The sequence below is a fragment of the Hyaena hyaena genome, unplaced genomic scaffold, assembly GCF_003009895.1.
Source record: "Hyaena hyaena isolate Hyena2069 unplaced genomic scaffold, ASM300989v1 scaffold_65, whole genome shotgun sequence".
NCBI lineage: Eukaryota > Metazoa > Chordata > Mammalia > Carnivora > Hyaenidae > Hyaena > Hyaena hyaena.
The window spans coordinates 1,567,312-1,582,543 of record NW_024080697.1 but is presented as its reverse complement, the minus strand read 5'-3'; the positions used below and the strand labels follow the sequence as shown (position 1 = coordinate 1,582,543).

At 41.9% G+C, this 15,232-nt stretch overlaps 1 protein-coding gene across 2 annotated transcripts in view; it reads left to right on the top strand.

The window, feature by feature from the left end:
* Window positions 1-5,314: 5,314 nt before the first annotated feature.
* NEK9 (NIMA related kinase 9) overlaps window positions 5,315-15,232 on the top strand; it is a 38,537-nt gene continuing 28,619 nt past the window's right edge. The window contains exons 1-5 of one of the 2 annotated variants that reach the window (XM_039232267.1): window positions 5,315-5,988; window positions 8,248-8,425; window positions 10,567-10,622; window positions 11,162-11,232; window positions 13,045-13,150. In XM_039232267.1, the coding sequence (XP_039088198.1) occupies window positions 5,770-5,988; window positions 8,248-8,425; window positions 10,567-10,622; window positions 11,162-11,232; window positions 13,045-13,150 (630 nt within the window). In that variant the 5' untranslated portion in view covers window positions 5,315-5,769. Of the gene's footprint in view, window positions 6,129-8,247; window positions 8,426-10,566; window positions 10,623-11,161; window positions 11,233-13,044; window positions 13,151-15,232 lie in introns of both variants that reach the window. The other variant, XM_039232268.1, reaches the window with a different exon arrangement.

Below are 15,232 nucleotides of genomic sequence, written 5' to 3'. Positions count from 1 at the left end.
TTACATATACTAGACAACAGAGGATACATCCAAGTAGGGAAGAGAATAACCTAATTTGTGGGTCAGATCCATTCTTAGACATCTAAAGGTCAAATTCTGTTCTATACCATTAGCCTAATAAACTCTCATATTTTTGACTGGTGTCTTTCCCCTTTTTCAGAAGCAGTGAAAGTTCTTCAGTTGGTTACATCCTATTGTTCTGATAAAATGGAAAAGAAAAAGATAGGAGAGGAGAATATTTATTTTGCTGATGTTTCTGTTCCCAAAAGTGACTGTGAAACTGGGACTTTTTTCCCATGTCCTTCCCTTTTACTCATGCCAAAAATACCCACTTGGACCTTGTGCTTTCAGTTTAAAGTTCATTGATAATTACACTTCGATTTGACTGAAAAAGTAAAAATTACTTTTATAAAAGACTAGTGCAAGAACAAATCAGCTTTAAAAATAGGGATGTTATCTATTTTCCTCCATTTTGAGCCTATTTAACACAGTCTATATAATATAAATAGGAGCAATACAGTTTAAGTAAGCATTAGTATACCATTGTCATACACCCCTGTTGGAAGCCATTTTTCTGTTTGTTTAATGGAAAGCGGTGTGTGGGATTTCTGCAGATTTACTTGTAAGTGTTGGATTGGGGATTTTTTGTGTAAATTTTCTCAAATAAATGCTAGCAGAAACCATTTTAAGTGTATTTTTCTGTCACTCTTGAGTATCTCTTTGTCTGAATTGACAATAATTCTTCCATATTCTTCAGTTTTAAAGTATGGCAGATTATTTGTGATGAATTAGAGAAAAAATTGCATGTAATTTACTGCAGATGGATAAAGTTTGAGCTAATAAAATTTTATTATATTTTATATATAAATACGTAAGCTATATATAATGTGTATATAAACATAATAATACACATCTTCAGAAAGGCAAACTAGTGTTCTGTAAGTCAAGCATTTTCTGTAGCTTCTCTTTTTTGGAAACTGCTATTGGAATTATTCCTACAGTGTCTTCTCCTTTGCCCTCTATTCTGAAAATACCCCTTACAATTTATAACCTCTTAGGACTTGCATTTTTACCCATTACCTATATGCAAAACCCAGCCTACCAGGTAAAGGCCATTTTCTCCATCTTTTTACTTATAGTTGAACATTTTTCATAAAGCTTCTTTCCAAGGGGTCAACCCGAAGTGCTTTGCACATTCACTAGCTGGCATCATATTTCCCCTCTACCTCCATCCCTACCCCCGAAAACAGGTAATAAATTTGTCAGTGCATCTATAATCTATAAAGTAGTGATTCCCAAATCTGAGTGTACTATTTTAATATCAAAAATATCTTATTTCTCACTGATGATTTAGAGAACGTAAACATGAATGAATTCGAAACTTTTTTTTTTTTTTTTTTTTAATGTTTTATTTACTTCTAGGAGAGAGAGAGACAGCGTGAGCAGGGGAGGGTCAGAGAGAGAGGGAGTCACAGACTGAAACAGGCTCCAGGCTCCGAGCTGGCAGTCAGCACAGAGCCCGACGCGGGGCTCGAACCCACGAACCGCGAGATCATGACCTAGGCGAAAGTCAGACGCTTAACCGACTAAGCCACTCAGGCGCCCCAATTCGAAACTTTTTTAAAGTTACTGATTTTGAGAGAGAAAGAGTGCGAACTGGGGGTGGGGGGAGCGGTGGCAGAGAGAGAGAGAGAGAGTTCCTTGCAGGCTCCGCACTGCCAGCACAGCGCCCAATGTGGGGCTCAAACCCATGAACCATGAGATCATGACCTGAGCCAAAACCAAAAGCCAGGCACTCAATCAACTGAACCATCCAGTTGCCCCTGAATTTAAAACTTTTAAATGACCTTCACAGTCTCAGCAGTATCACATACTTGTCAAATGGTAGTATGTATTGTGCAGATTGTCAGCCTGCTGTAGTGGTATCCCACATAACAAACTGCATGTGTAGTTTTAAATTTTCCAGTGCCACATAAGAAATAGGTGAGATTAGTTTTAATGTATTTAATGTATCTAGAATAGGATTTCAACATGTAGTCAATAGAAAAAAGATTAATGAATATTTTGCTTTTATCCCCCCATATAAAGTCTTTGAAACCCACTGTGCATTTTACAGCTACAGCACATCTCCATTCAGACTAGCCACAATTCAGGTGTCAATGGCTGCATGCAGCTAGAGTACCAACCTGGAAAGTGAAGGTATAGAGTCTGCTTGGCACTTTGGTAGATTCTTTCATCTTTACTGTGATCCTATGGCCCCAGGGAGCTGCCATTAACAACTAGGAGTCTGCTATGCAGCATTCTATTTACTTGTTAAAATAAAACCTGGAAATCTTTTTTTTTTTTTTTTTTAACCAAAAGCACTTTAAAATCAGTTACACCTTTAGAATGTTCAGTATTTCTGGACTTACAAATATTTGAAGGCCAGATGTTTAGTTTCATTTATATCCAGTGTAATGAACTGAGCTTGAGTATTTCTGTTCTGTATTCTCTAAGAGAACAGGACATTTGTTAAACTTCTATCTATGCAGTATAACTAGAACAACTCACAATATCCGGTAACCAAGCTATAGAAAATGATCATTCCTCCCAGCAAAGATGGCAGAAAAGTATTTTTTTTAAGTTTATTTTTGAGAGAGAAAGCACGAGCAAGGGAAGGGCAGAGAGAGGAAGAGAGAATCCCAAGCAGGCCCCACACTGTTGGTGCAAAGTCTAACACAGGGCTCAAACCTACAAACTGAGATCATGACCTGAGCCAAAGCCAAGAGTTGGATGCTTAACCAACCAAGCCACCCAGGGGCCCCCAGGAAAACAAGTTTTTAAGCTTTGGCTGAAACCTATTCACTTTTTATTTTAAGTAATTGTTTTTTCTGTTCCTTTAACCAAAAAATAAAAATAAAAACTAAAAAAACCCCACCAAAAACATTGAACCTATATTCTGTTTAATGTGCTGAGCTAAGTTATGGAGTAAACTCAAATAAGAAACAATACCCATCCTCAAAGTGCCTAATAATAGTAGAAGCTAAATGGAGTGACATCTATCCAGAATGATCTCCCTACTTTGTTAACCCATCACTGACTTAACATTTTGGATATTCCTTCAGGAAGCCTTCACTTAACCCAGCAAGTTTTGCTTGGAAAGAGGTCCCTCCTCAATTCCTTTCCGGAAGCTTGTGATTACTATAGCACTTATAATTGCATGGTTATTTGTTATATGGACTATAAGCTCCATGAGAGTAGGAACCATGTTTTGTTTTCTGTTGTAACTCAGCACCTGGCACAAAGGGGTACTCAGTGTTTGTTGAATGAATTAATTGGAAAATTTAAAAATATTTATAATCTGGCATCCTGGAATGAAGCCTTCAAAATATGACAGGAGTTATCAGTCAGGCTTGCATTCAGGTTTAAAAAATGTTCTATACATTTGGAGATAATAACGACCTGATATTCATTCATCAAATACATTTTAAGCCTAGAATATCAGCCACTTTTCTAGGTGCTGATAAATAGCTGTAAACAAGAGTACAAAGTCCAGGCTCTTGTAGAGCTAACATTCTAATGAATGGAGAGAGACCATAAAGTAAACATAACAAGACATCAGTATTGTACAGATAAGCATTGCAAAGAAGCGATGTAATCTACTGAGGGAGCTGTGTAACTTTGGATTGCTTTGGATATGAAAGAGAGGCTTAAAGTACAAGTATGGTATAAGCAGACCATCATTACGAAGACCAGTATACTAAAGGAAGTATTGGATCTAGATTAAGGGAGACAGAAGTCTCCATGTACTCTCATTCAGACCCAAAATGGAATGTTAGGCAGAGGGTAGGATATCGTACAGTGCAGGCATCTGGGTGGCTCAGTTTGTTAAGTGTCCAACTCTTGGCTTTGGCTCAGGTCATGATTTCACTTTCATGGATTCGAGCCCTGCATTGGGTTCTGCGCTGACAGTGCAGAGCTGTCTTGGGATTCTCTCTCTCTCTCTCTCTCTGCCCTTCCCCACTCGCACGCTTAAGCACCCTCTCTCTTAACATACATACACACGTACATAAATGAAAGGGACATTGATGACCTCTAGAGAGGTCCGAGGAGTGTGAACTCTTCCTTCACAACTCCCCTACCCCATTTTGCCAATTCTCTTCATCCTCTCCTTGCTATCACTATCCACCTCATCAAATATCAGGAAGTGAATCTCTTCCACTCAAATTTACCTCATCAGTCACATCCCAACTAATCACAAAGTTCTAAATGTTCCTCAGATGGATTTCTCAAATCTGGAACTCCTCTCCACTCACACTGAGAAATACTTCAGTGCCTTTTCTTTTCTTAGACTATTAAATTGCCTCCTAACTGATCTCCCTGCCTCCAGTCTTTGTTCTCCACATTATCATCAGAGTTACTTGTAAAATAGGTCTTTGGTCTTATTTAAGGTGACCATATTACAGTTTACTGTCCGAGCTGGGCCCTTAAGCAAAATAAAGCTCTATTAGTTATGCGGGTTGGGGGGGGGGGGTGGTGCAGAAAGCATTGGGACTTAGGCAGCAAACTAGGATATATGGTCACTAATCATATACTCACTCCCCTGCTTTAAAATGTCGTATAACTTTTCATTGCCCACAGGAAAGCCAAACCCAACAGTTGAGGCCTGTCTTCTCTTGCTTCTACCCCACATACACCCTGGCCTCCAGCCATGACACCCCAAACATTGTGCTCTCTGAAAGATGTGGCTCCAGATTGCTGGGTTTGACTCTTGGCTCCCCTTACTAGCTATGTAACAATGAGCAGGTTAATTAACCTTGGTATCTCAGTTCCTTCTTTAGAATAAGAATAATATAAGGATTCAGTGGGATGACAGAAGGAAAGAAAACCTTTAACATAGTGTCAGGAACATAACAATAACAGTTAACTTGTCTCTGTGAGGTAGGTCATATTCCTACACCTTTACAGATTTTTAAAAACTCTGAAAACGTAAAGTTGCCCATAGTCGATAACTGTTGGAACATATTTTTTCACTGTTATTACAATTCTCCTAGTGGCTTAAGGGGTAAGGAGCATCTTATTGTAGATTTCCCACCCTCGAGTACAGTGACACCTAGTGCTCAAAGAACGCTGCGTGAGATCAGACGGTGACAGATTTGGAAAGACACACGGAAGGAGAATGTTAAATCTGGAAAAAAGAGTGTCAGGAGAGTTGACGAGATATTTTGGAGTTGTGTACAACAGGGAGGACCTTGGGTGGGTCTGGGAGAAATAACTGAGCCCACCAACTGAGATGACAGGCAGTAACTATTTCAGCTTACTATAGTATCTTTAATATCACCCTAAACAAAGAGCACTGTCCAACGTGGTATCACTTGCCCTTGAGATAGGCCTGGCGCCAAGATGTGACGAGGCGACCTCCGGACCTCGAAGCTGTCTGGGGACCTGGCCAGGGATCGGAGGACCGGTCTACAGACCCGTCGGTGATCCCCTGCCGCGGCCGGAGCCCTTCGGTCCCACGGCGTCCCCAGCAGCGCTGGCCAAGCCCGGCCGCCTAGGAGGGAGGGAAGCCGAGGCCGCCGCGCTAAGCAAGTGGGCCAGCGCAAGCGGAGGAAAGCCCGCCGGGCCGGAAGCACCCGGAACTGTTTCCGGGTCAGGGGGGAAGGAGCCACCATGGAGCTTCGCGGGGTTGCGGGGCTGACGGAGCCGCGGGCCGGCGTCTGAAGCGAGAGAGGCGCAGCGCGGTCAGCGCCCCCGGGGGACACGCAGGCCGGTCCCGCGGCCGCCGCCATGTCGGTGCTGGGCGAGTACGAGCGACACTGCGATTCCATCAACTCGGACTTTGGGAGCGAATCCGGGGGTGGCGGGGACTCGGGCCCGGGGCCCAGTGCTGGTCCGGGGCCGCGAGCCGGCGGCGGCGCGGCGGAGCAGGAGGAGCTGCACTACATCCCCATCCGCGTCCTGGGCCGCGGCGCCTTCGGGGAGGCCACGCTGTACCGCCGCACCGAGGTAGCGGCCCCAGGCTGCGGCCGCCCCAGCCCTTCCTTCGCCGCCCCGCTTCCCAGCTTCCCAGCTTCCCAGCCCCGACCGGTTCCCGGCTTTGCCTACGGCTTGCGCCTCGTGCTCGCTTAGGTTTGCGCAGCCGCAGGGTGTGTGTCTCGGGGTCTCCTGTCTCACAGCTCACCCGCCCTGGGAGTGCGTCAGATCACTGGTTTTACTAACTGGTCGCTTCTGTCGAACCCGGGGGACTAAGCAAGTTCTGGAGCCTTCTCTGAGCCTTAGTTTACCCGTCTGTAAATTGGGGCTAATGATAACTACCATAGAAAATAACTTTTACTTTGAGAATCGAACGAAAGTACTCTGCAAACTGTAAATTAAAATGGCATACGAATGTGAAGTGTTGTCAAAACTTCCTCGTGCTGTGTAGCTCTCCAAGGTCGGGGTGGAGAGGAGGGGCATAGCTTCAGAATTCCCACATCAGTGTCAACTCTGTTGTCCTTGCCGTTATCTTTAAGTTCAGGTATGAACACTTAATTGGTGATTTTTCTAGAACGTCATTGGGAAGGTCGTTGCTTTCTTCATCAATGTTTATCCAGCAGTGTTTATGCATGGGAAATGCCTTTTTGGTATATTCTAGTCCACTGTTTCTTAACCTGGGTGGCGAGAGGCAGAGATTCCTTTGAGAACCTAATGTAAAAATAATCCCCCACCCCCACCCTATTGCTTACATACACATTCTCTGAAGAGATTCGTGGATCACTGACCATCAGGTTCAGAATGTCTAGTGATATAAAAAACCATGTAGTGGTGACTCTGCTTCCGAAAACTAACCATCAATTGGATTTGATCACTAAAGCCTTAAACTTGGAGGCTATAGATGAGATGATTCATCCATCAGTAATTTATCTGCAGTTCTGGGGTGTGTTCCAAGCTAGCGAACTTTTAAGGCTAAACGATGGAGGAGAGGGGTGATTGCAAGAGAAAATGTTGAAGTGTTCTTTTTTATCCTAATGCAGCATTCATGTGTGATGTTAGGGTTAGTTAGTATTCTGCTTTGCTCATTTGTACTCAAAATATGAGAAAGAGGAGATGAGCATTATTTCTCTTTTATAGTTAAAGAAACTAAGTGTATTTAAGTGACTTGACACTTAAAATAGAAGTAAATCTTGCACTAGAATGGAGTTCTCCTTATGCATGCCTTTCCATCATGTTGCACTTGATTACTGAGGTTAGCTTAGTTAGATTTGATTACACTCCTCAGAAAGTGACACATTATCTATATGGCTAAATGTTTATTACATTTGTGAATGTACGAAGGTTTAATTAGAAGCAGCCCTTTCCCCCGAGAAGCTTATATTTCAATGGGAAGACAAGTTAGCCCTGTTAGTAAACAAATAGCATTTAAGTTGTATGTGTATATAAATGAAAAGGGATAGACAAATATCATTTTAGTGTATGAGTTCTATAGAGAATGGTCGCACTGAATACATGCACAGTAGAAAGTTTATCAGGATCTCTCCCTCCGCCCCACAATAGTTTAAAAAGCTTAGCAGAATCATTCTAAAAGATAGGGAGAGTGATGTAGGTGGGGCTGCTTCTGGGCTAAGCAGTATCAGGAAAGTGGGTGTTAAAAACGGGAATGGATATTGGGAGCTGCAGGTAGGTTGTCAATGGATAGAGGGAGTGATACATGAAAGTTATAGAAGATACAGAGTTGCAAAATAGAGCAGGTGAGAGAAGTGAACTCAGAGCCCTTAGGCATGACTTATTCCTATCCAGAAAGCATAAACAGACATCACTAGAGAAATCTAAATTTGTAAAATTAGAGGTAAGTTTAATGTTTCCATTTTATAAGAAACTATGGTCAGCTATAGATAACCACTCTCTCTAGTTCTCCATTTCTCCAGTATTCTAACCCTCCTACAGTCCTTATCATGACTAGCAGTTTGTCATGATGTTCTTCATCCTTCAGTAAGAATCTTTGAGATCTATCTCTATCTCATATTTTTATCTGGAGCTGACATCACGCAAATTTAAATGTAGCAGCAATGTAATAGCACCTTAGTGCTTTGCTTTCCCTAGTCCAGTAAATGATAAAGCTCAGTTGTATAAAGAATCTTTAAATTCTGTTCCTGTTTTGTTTAAAGGAAAAAATAAGTCAATCTCTGCCCATCTAGGAAGTTTTCTTTCTAGGCTTACAGATCCAGGTGTGGATTTGTTCTCTGCCAGTCAACAGGAACGCATGATACCTCTATTACTGTGTTGTAGGATGACTCACTGGTTGTATGGAAGGAAGTTGATCTGATCCGGCTGTCAGAGAAGGAGCGTCGTGATGCCTTGAATGAGATTGTTATTCTGGCGCTGCTGCAGCATGACAACATTATTGCCTACTACAATCATTTCATGGACAACACCACTCTGCTCATCGAGCTGGAATATTGTAACGGTAAGGTAGGATTCAGCCGGACCTCCGCTGGCAAGACATTATTGTGCTTGTACTTCCCTCAAGGAGAGAAGAAAATAAGAGGCACATGCATTGATTAAAAACTTCAAATGGAGGGGTGCCTGGGTCATTCAGTCAGTTGAACATCCGACTCTTGTTCGCAGCTCAGGTCTTGATCTCAGGGTTGTGAATAAGCCTCACGTTGGGCTCTGCACAGGGCCTGAAGCCTACTTGGAAAAAAAAAAAGACAAAGAAACAACTTTAAATGGATTTCTAGAGTTTAAGAGGAGTTCAGATCGTGGAGAATTTTAAAGTGATTTACAAAATAAGGGAAGGGATACTGCATACTGCATACTCAGATTCTCTATTATGCTTATAGTTCCAGCCTCAAATTTTTCAGTTGAATTTTACATTCACTTTTCAAGGTTTTTTCTCATGAATTAACATGAGTTAGGCATTAATGTTAGACATCTAATTAGGCACTAGAGATACAGTGTGGCTTGCCACTCCTTTATATAATATTTAATGAAATCTTATAAGGGACATTTATTTATATTGACTCAACCAAAACTATCCTTTTGAAGAGCGGTTCAAAGATCATAGCTGAATGAAAATGACACAGAGTAAGCATGGGTTTAATATATCTGGCCTTTTATTTCTTTGGACCATTTTGTTTGTAAGATAGCAGTATATATAGCTAATTTGCTAAGAAAATAGAATTCTAAACCCATATCCTAAGCTCCACCGCTTCTTAACTCTGTAACTTTGCAAAAGAAACTTCTCTGTGCCTCAGCTTCCTCATCTTTTTTTTTTTTTTTTAAATGTTTTTATTTATTTCTAGGAGAGAGAGAGAGAGAGAGAGACAGTGTGAGCAGGGGAGGATCAGAGAGAGAGGGAGTCACAGACCGAAACAGGCTCCAGGCTCCGAGCTTGCAGTCAGCACAGAGCCCGACGCGAGGCTCGAACCCACAAACCGCGAGATAATGACCTAAGCGAAAGTCGGACGCTTAACCGACTAAGCCACCCAGGCGCCCCTCAGCTTCCTCATCTTAATACGAGTTTATTAATAAACAGCACCTGCCTCATAGGGATGTTGTTTAAATGGACACGTAAAGTCCCTAGCACAGTGCTTGGTGTATAGTAAATCTTTAATACATACTGTCCTAGCCATTATCCTTATTACATAGGACAGCCCTCAAAGCCCTTTCTTGAGCTACATGCTAAAGAAGTCCCAGCATATTCTTCATTTAAATCTCAAGAGAAAGCTCTGAGAATTCTAACTTTTTGTCTTGATTCTTGTGCACCATGGCTGTTTCTGGTTCTGATCAACCCTAAATGTACAAGATTATATTAGAGATTTCTAAAGTAGCAGAAGCCACAAGTAGTAACTTCCTTTGTGGTTAGGAGGGACTAGAACAGTGGTAGATTTGTTGAAGTGCCATGTTACTAAATTGCAGGGGAAAAGAAGTTGTGAAACTGAGCCAAGGCTAAGGCGTGAGTTCTAGTTGGAGGTAGGAAGTAAAATGAACCCTGATCATTTGTAGTCTGTCACTTGATAAAGGAAAGGGAGAAGCAAATTCAACTTATTCCACAGGAAGGAATTAGCAAAGGGAGTAATGACTGGAAACAATTTAGGGTGTACCCTAAATTATAGGAAACCTTTTCAGTATGCAGTAGAAAGAAAAGGAAGTTGTAGGTGATATACACCTGTATGTACAAAACATTGTATTGCTGGTACCCAATGTTCCAGTAGTCACACTTCAGAGAATTGTTACAAAAATATTGCAGATTCCTTTAAAAAGAGTTCTAGAAAAGAAAATCTGATTTTGAAGACATTGAAGGTATTTTGCTAATTGGATAATATAGGAATGGCCTTTATTCTTTTCTAAAAATGTCATACTTCCCATTTTTGTATTGAGCCTCATTTGTTAGGGAGAGAATCTTTAAAAAATATTTTAGATACAGTACTTGAGGGATGGGAGGAGTTTTATAAAGAGTCAAGAGAGAAGAAGAAAAGGGGTTTCCTTCGGAAAGGAAGCAGAATCCTTCATTTCTTTGGGTCACCTGTTAAAACCCTGGTAGATATAGGAGCCAAGCTTTGATTTTCATTAAGCAATTCAAACCTGTTTCTCATTTAATTGCAGGAGGGAACCTGTATGACAAAATCCTTCGTCAGAAGGACAAGTTGTTTGAGGAAGAGGTAATTCATATTTCTATGGAAGGCAGCTAGAATTGTTGTGATTCTTGCATTCTAGTTCTGTATTTACTCTTCCAACAATGAAGAGCATTTGTTTTTCCTTTTGTTCAGTCTCCCTCCAGGCTCTGGTTGATATTCATGAGAAAGGAAACCTAACAAGGAAGCTGTCTATAGCTGCTTCCTAAACGGTTTACCTCCACATCATGATTCTCTATGGGCTTTCTTTCCCAGTTCTATTACCGCATACTGGTATGCCCAGTTTTCTATAGCTTTGCATTCTTGGATTTCTTTCCACAACTCTGCTTCACCAGATTATATTTTATAATGACATTGGAACTGTTTTGTGATGACCTGCTTTTTATTTTTATCCCTACCCACTTTTCTTTGCCTACTCAACCTCCAAGCAAGAGCTGTAAGGTCATGTTGATTCATAACCTCTGGTTCCAGCTTCCTTTGTTTTGTTTCAGTGTGTGTCTTTATTTAAATGGATTTTTTTTCTTTTGTTTCCAGTCCAAATATAATTCTTTTTTTTTTTTCTGCAGATGGTGGTGTGGTACCTATTTCAGATTGTTTCAGCAGTGAGCTGTATCCATAAAGCTGGAATCCTTCATAGGTAATGAGTAAAAGAATATGGGATGGAGTCCTCCCTGCCAATCTCACCCCCACCTTGGGTACCTCTGTCATCACTATTATTTTCTTGATTAAGCAGTCAAGGCTTTTCCGTTAATATAATTTAGGAAGGAAAGAGTGAGTAATGAGGGGTGTTACCTTCACTTCCTGCAGTTAAACTGTGTTTATGATCTAGGAAGAATCTCTTCAATAGCTAAGTACTACTCAGTCCCTTCTTTGAGTTATTTTAGAGTTCAGTTCATTAATTCATCAGTAAAGTCTAGAAGCCACTAAGAGAAGTGGTATTAGGTTGGTTGGAATTCACAGTAAATGTTCTCTGGGAGCAATAATAATTGGCAAGTGTTTTTAATTTTATAATTGAGTCTTAATTTAAATAAAAAGCTATTGGGGTGCCTGGGTGCCTCAGGTCATAATTTCACAGTTTGTGAGTTTGAGCCCCTCATTGGGCTCATTGCTGTCAGCGCAGAGCCCACTTTGGATCCACTGTCCCACTCTCTCTCTGCTCTTCCCTTCCCCCCAAAATACTTGTTTGTTTTATATAATTTCACAGTTTACTAGATTTTGGGGGGAAACAGCTTTCTATTCATTTCTAGCTATAGGAAAGAGCTATTAGAAGAACATTTCCACACTATATCCTTCTGAAGTGAGTCATTGATCATTGCTAGAGATTAGAGATAGATGAATGTTGATTCACCAGTACTGTATCTTTTATTGTTGGTTTGTTCATTCAGTTAATATGTGTTTCTCAATAGTTATTGAATGGCTGCAGTTGAATTTTCTTTTCAAAAGTTATAAAGAATATTGTTCTGGGATATCTGGGTGGCTCAGTCAGTTAAGCACCAATTTTTTTTTTTTTAAGTTTATTTATTTTGAGAGAGAGAGAGTACATGCATAAGTGGGGAAGGAGCAGAGAGAGAGAGGGAGAGAGAGAATCCCAAGCAGTCTCTACACTGTCAGCACAGAGCCCCCCAATGTGGGGTGTGAATCTAAGTCAAAACCACGAGTCAGACACCTAACCAACTGAGCCACCGAGGCGCCATGCACTGACTCTTGATTTCGGCTTGGGTCATGATTTCACAGCTGGTGAGATTGCGCCCTGTGTTGGGCTCTGCCCTAAAGGCACGGGGCCTGCTTAGGATTCTCTCCCTCTCTCTCTGCCCCTCCCCTATTTGCATGTGTGTGTGCTCTCTCTCTCACTCTCAAAATAGGTAAATAAACTTTAAAAAAAAAAAAAAAAAAAGAACATTGTTCTGTTTTTTTACATCTTGAGGAGCCAGAGTGTGGACCAAGCAGTTTATTTGTGTTGCATATGATCAGTTCATCTTCAGATAAATAGCCAGTTATTTTATTTAGGTGGTCTATGCAGCCGAATCATGTTGCTGCTGAGATGTGCAGCCTCTTGCCTTGCCTTAACAGATTTGAAGCTTTAACACCAGCCAGTTCAAAGCATAAATGGAAATTGAAGAGGCAGTGCACCGTACAGGAATTACAGGATTACCTGGGACACTTTATTTTCCATCCAGCCCTCTCAATTTTTCCTAACGTCCTCCATGGTATGGGAGACATGCCTGTGCTATGAAGCTCCGGAGAATGAAGTTAATTCTCTGCCTCCAGTCCCCCAATTCCCTTTTCTGTGTTAAAGTATGTGTGAAAGTGGTGACCACTGTTTCAGATCCCGTAACAGTCTGAGCATTGGAAACCACACATTTTATTCTGTACTAATTCTGGGCAGAGTCAGGGATGAGGCAAAACAGTTGTCTGTAGGAGTTTAATGTACAGTATGGTTTTTTTCCAGAGACATAAAGACATTAAATATTTTTCTGACCAAGGCAAACCTGATAAAACTTGGAGATTATGGCCTAGCAAAGAAACTTAATTCTGAGTATTCCATGGCTGAGACGGTAAGTATGTGTTGCCCTTGTCTTAATTTTTCTTTTCTTCTCTTTCCAGTTCCATGAGATACTGTACACTCTAAATCTCACACACTTTTCTCAGTATTCTTGCAAGTTCTCCATACTTACAAAGCAGGTGTGTAGGAGTCTTTGTCCTAGGTTTGCTAACAGGCGTTTACATGCTGAGATGTGCTTTCAGGAGTCACTGTCCACATCACAGCTCTGACTTCATAGCCCTTTCTAGCACTGACCAGAGACTTTTCTAAAAACAGGAAAATGCTCTGTCAGTTTTTTCAGCCTAGGATCTTTAGTGGTTTCAACTTATCTCTTATTTAATATTTGAGCTTAGGATGTTGGACATCTCTTTGTGTTTCCTATAAATTCCTCTGGTTCAGAAGCCTGATACTACAAATAAAGGCTGATGCCCAGGGAACAGTCTGATCTTAATATACACAGTCTGAACTGCAGGGCTCCCTTCTCACCTGATCCTTAGAAAGACCATTAGTAAAGAATAGACATAAGTTGATTTTTAAGGACATTGAGTTCAGCCTTTTAGGAATTACAAAACCCAATTATTACTCTTCTGGTTTTATGGTGCCCTGTCTTTGAACTTGAAAATGTAAGTTAATTAAATTAATTTTGTCTTGTTGATGTTTCTTGATAATGTCAAGATATGCCTGTGAGCAATTTAGAGCAATTTATCAGCCATACTGATAGCAAGGGTTTGGAGTCTCTGCTTCAGAGGAAGCAATTATGTCCCTATATGAATTTTTCTTACCATGAATATTCTGGTAAAACCAAAACTTGACCTTTTTTAGCCAGTTAAACGTAAAGAAGGAATGATCTGAAAATTAATAAATGCCATGTAAGCCATCTAAAAATTACTGGCTTTGCTGATTAAAGATGGCTGTCAGTTTTGTTAGAACTTCTGGGGTGCACTGGCACAGCCTCCATTCAGGATAGTTTTATTTCCAAACCCATTCTTTGTTAGAGCAGGAGAGAGGGGGCGAGGAAGAGAGAGGGGCATGGGGGAGGTGCAGAGGGAGAGAGAGAGAAAGGGGCAGAGGAAGAGAGAGAGAGCAGGAGAGAGGGGCGGGGGGTGTGCAGAGGGAGAGAGAAAGAGAGAGGGGCAGAGGAAGAGAGCGAGGGGGAGAGAGAGCAAGAGAGAGGGGCAGAGGAAGAAAGAGAGCAAGAGAGGGGCAGAGGGAGAGAGAGCAGGAGAGAGGGGCAGAGGAGGGTGCAGAGGGAGAGAGAGCAAGAGAGGGGCAGAGGGAGAGAGAGAACAGGAGAGAGGGGCAGGAGGGTGCAGAAGGAGAGAGAGAAAGCAGGAGAGAAGGGCAGAGGGAGAGAGTGAGCAGGAGAGAGGGGCAGAGGGAGGGAGAGAGCAGGAGAGAGGGGCGGGGGATTGCAGAGGGAGAAAGAGAGCAAGAGAGGGGGCAGAGGGAGAGACAGCAGGAGAGGGGCAGAGTGAGAGAGAGGGCAAGAGAGAGGGGCAGAGGGAGAGAGAGCAGGAGAGAGGGGCAGAGAGAGGGAGAGAGGGAGAGCAGTGCAGAGGGTAAAAGGGAGGGAAGGAGGGAGAGAGAGAGAGAGAGAGAGAGAGAGAGAGAATCTTAAGTGGGCTCCACACTCAACACAGAGCCCGAAGCAGGGCTCAATCCCAGGATCCTAGGATTGTGACCCAAGCCAAAAATCAGGAGTCAGACACTGAACCGACTGAGCCACCCAGGTACGCCTCCAAACCCATTCTTTAAGACAAAAGATCTTTTTGTTTTAAATTATTTTTTTAACATTTATTCATTTTGAGAGAGAGAAACAGAGCATGAACAGGGGAGGGGCAGAGAGAGAGACACACAGAATCCGAAGTGGGCTCCAGGCCCTGAGCTGTCAGCACAGAGCCTGGTGCAGGGCTTGAACCTAGAGCTGTGAGATCATGACCTGAGCTGAAGTCGGTGCTTAGCCAACTGAGCCACTCAGGTGCCCCAAAAGATCTTTTTTAAATTTGAAAGAAATTCACTAGCTGTGTTAGGATTACAAATGTCAAATCGAGCCATTTACAGTTTTACTCCTATGCATTTTAGTTAGAACTTTTGA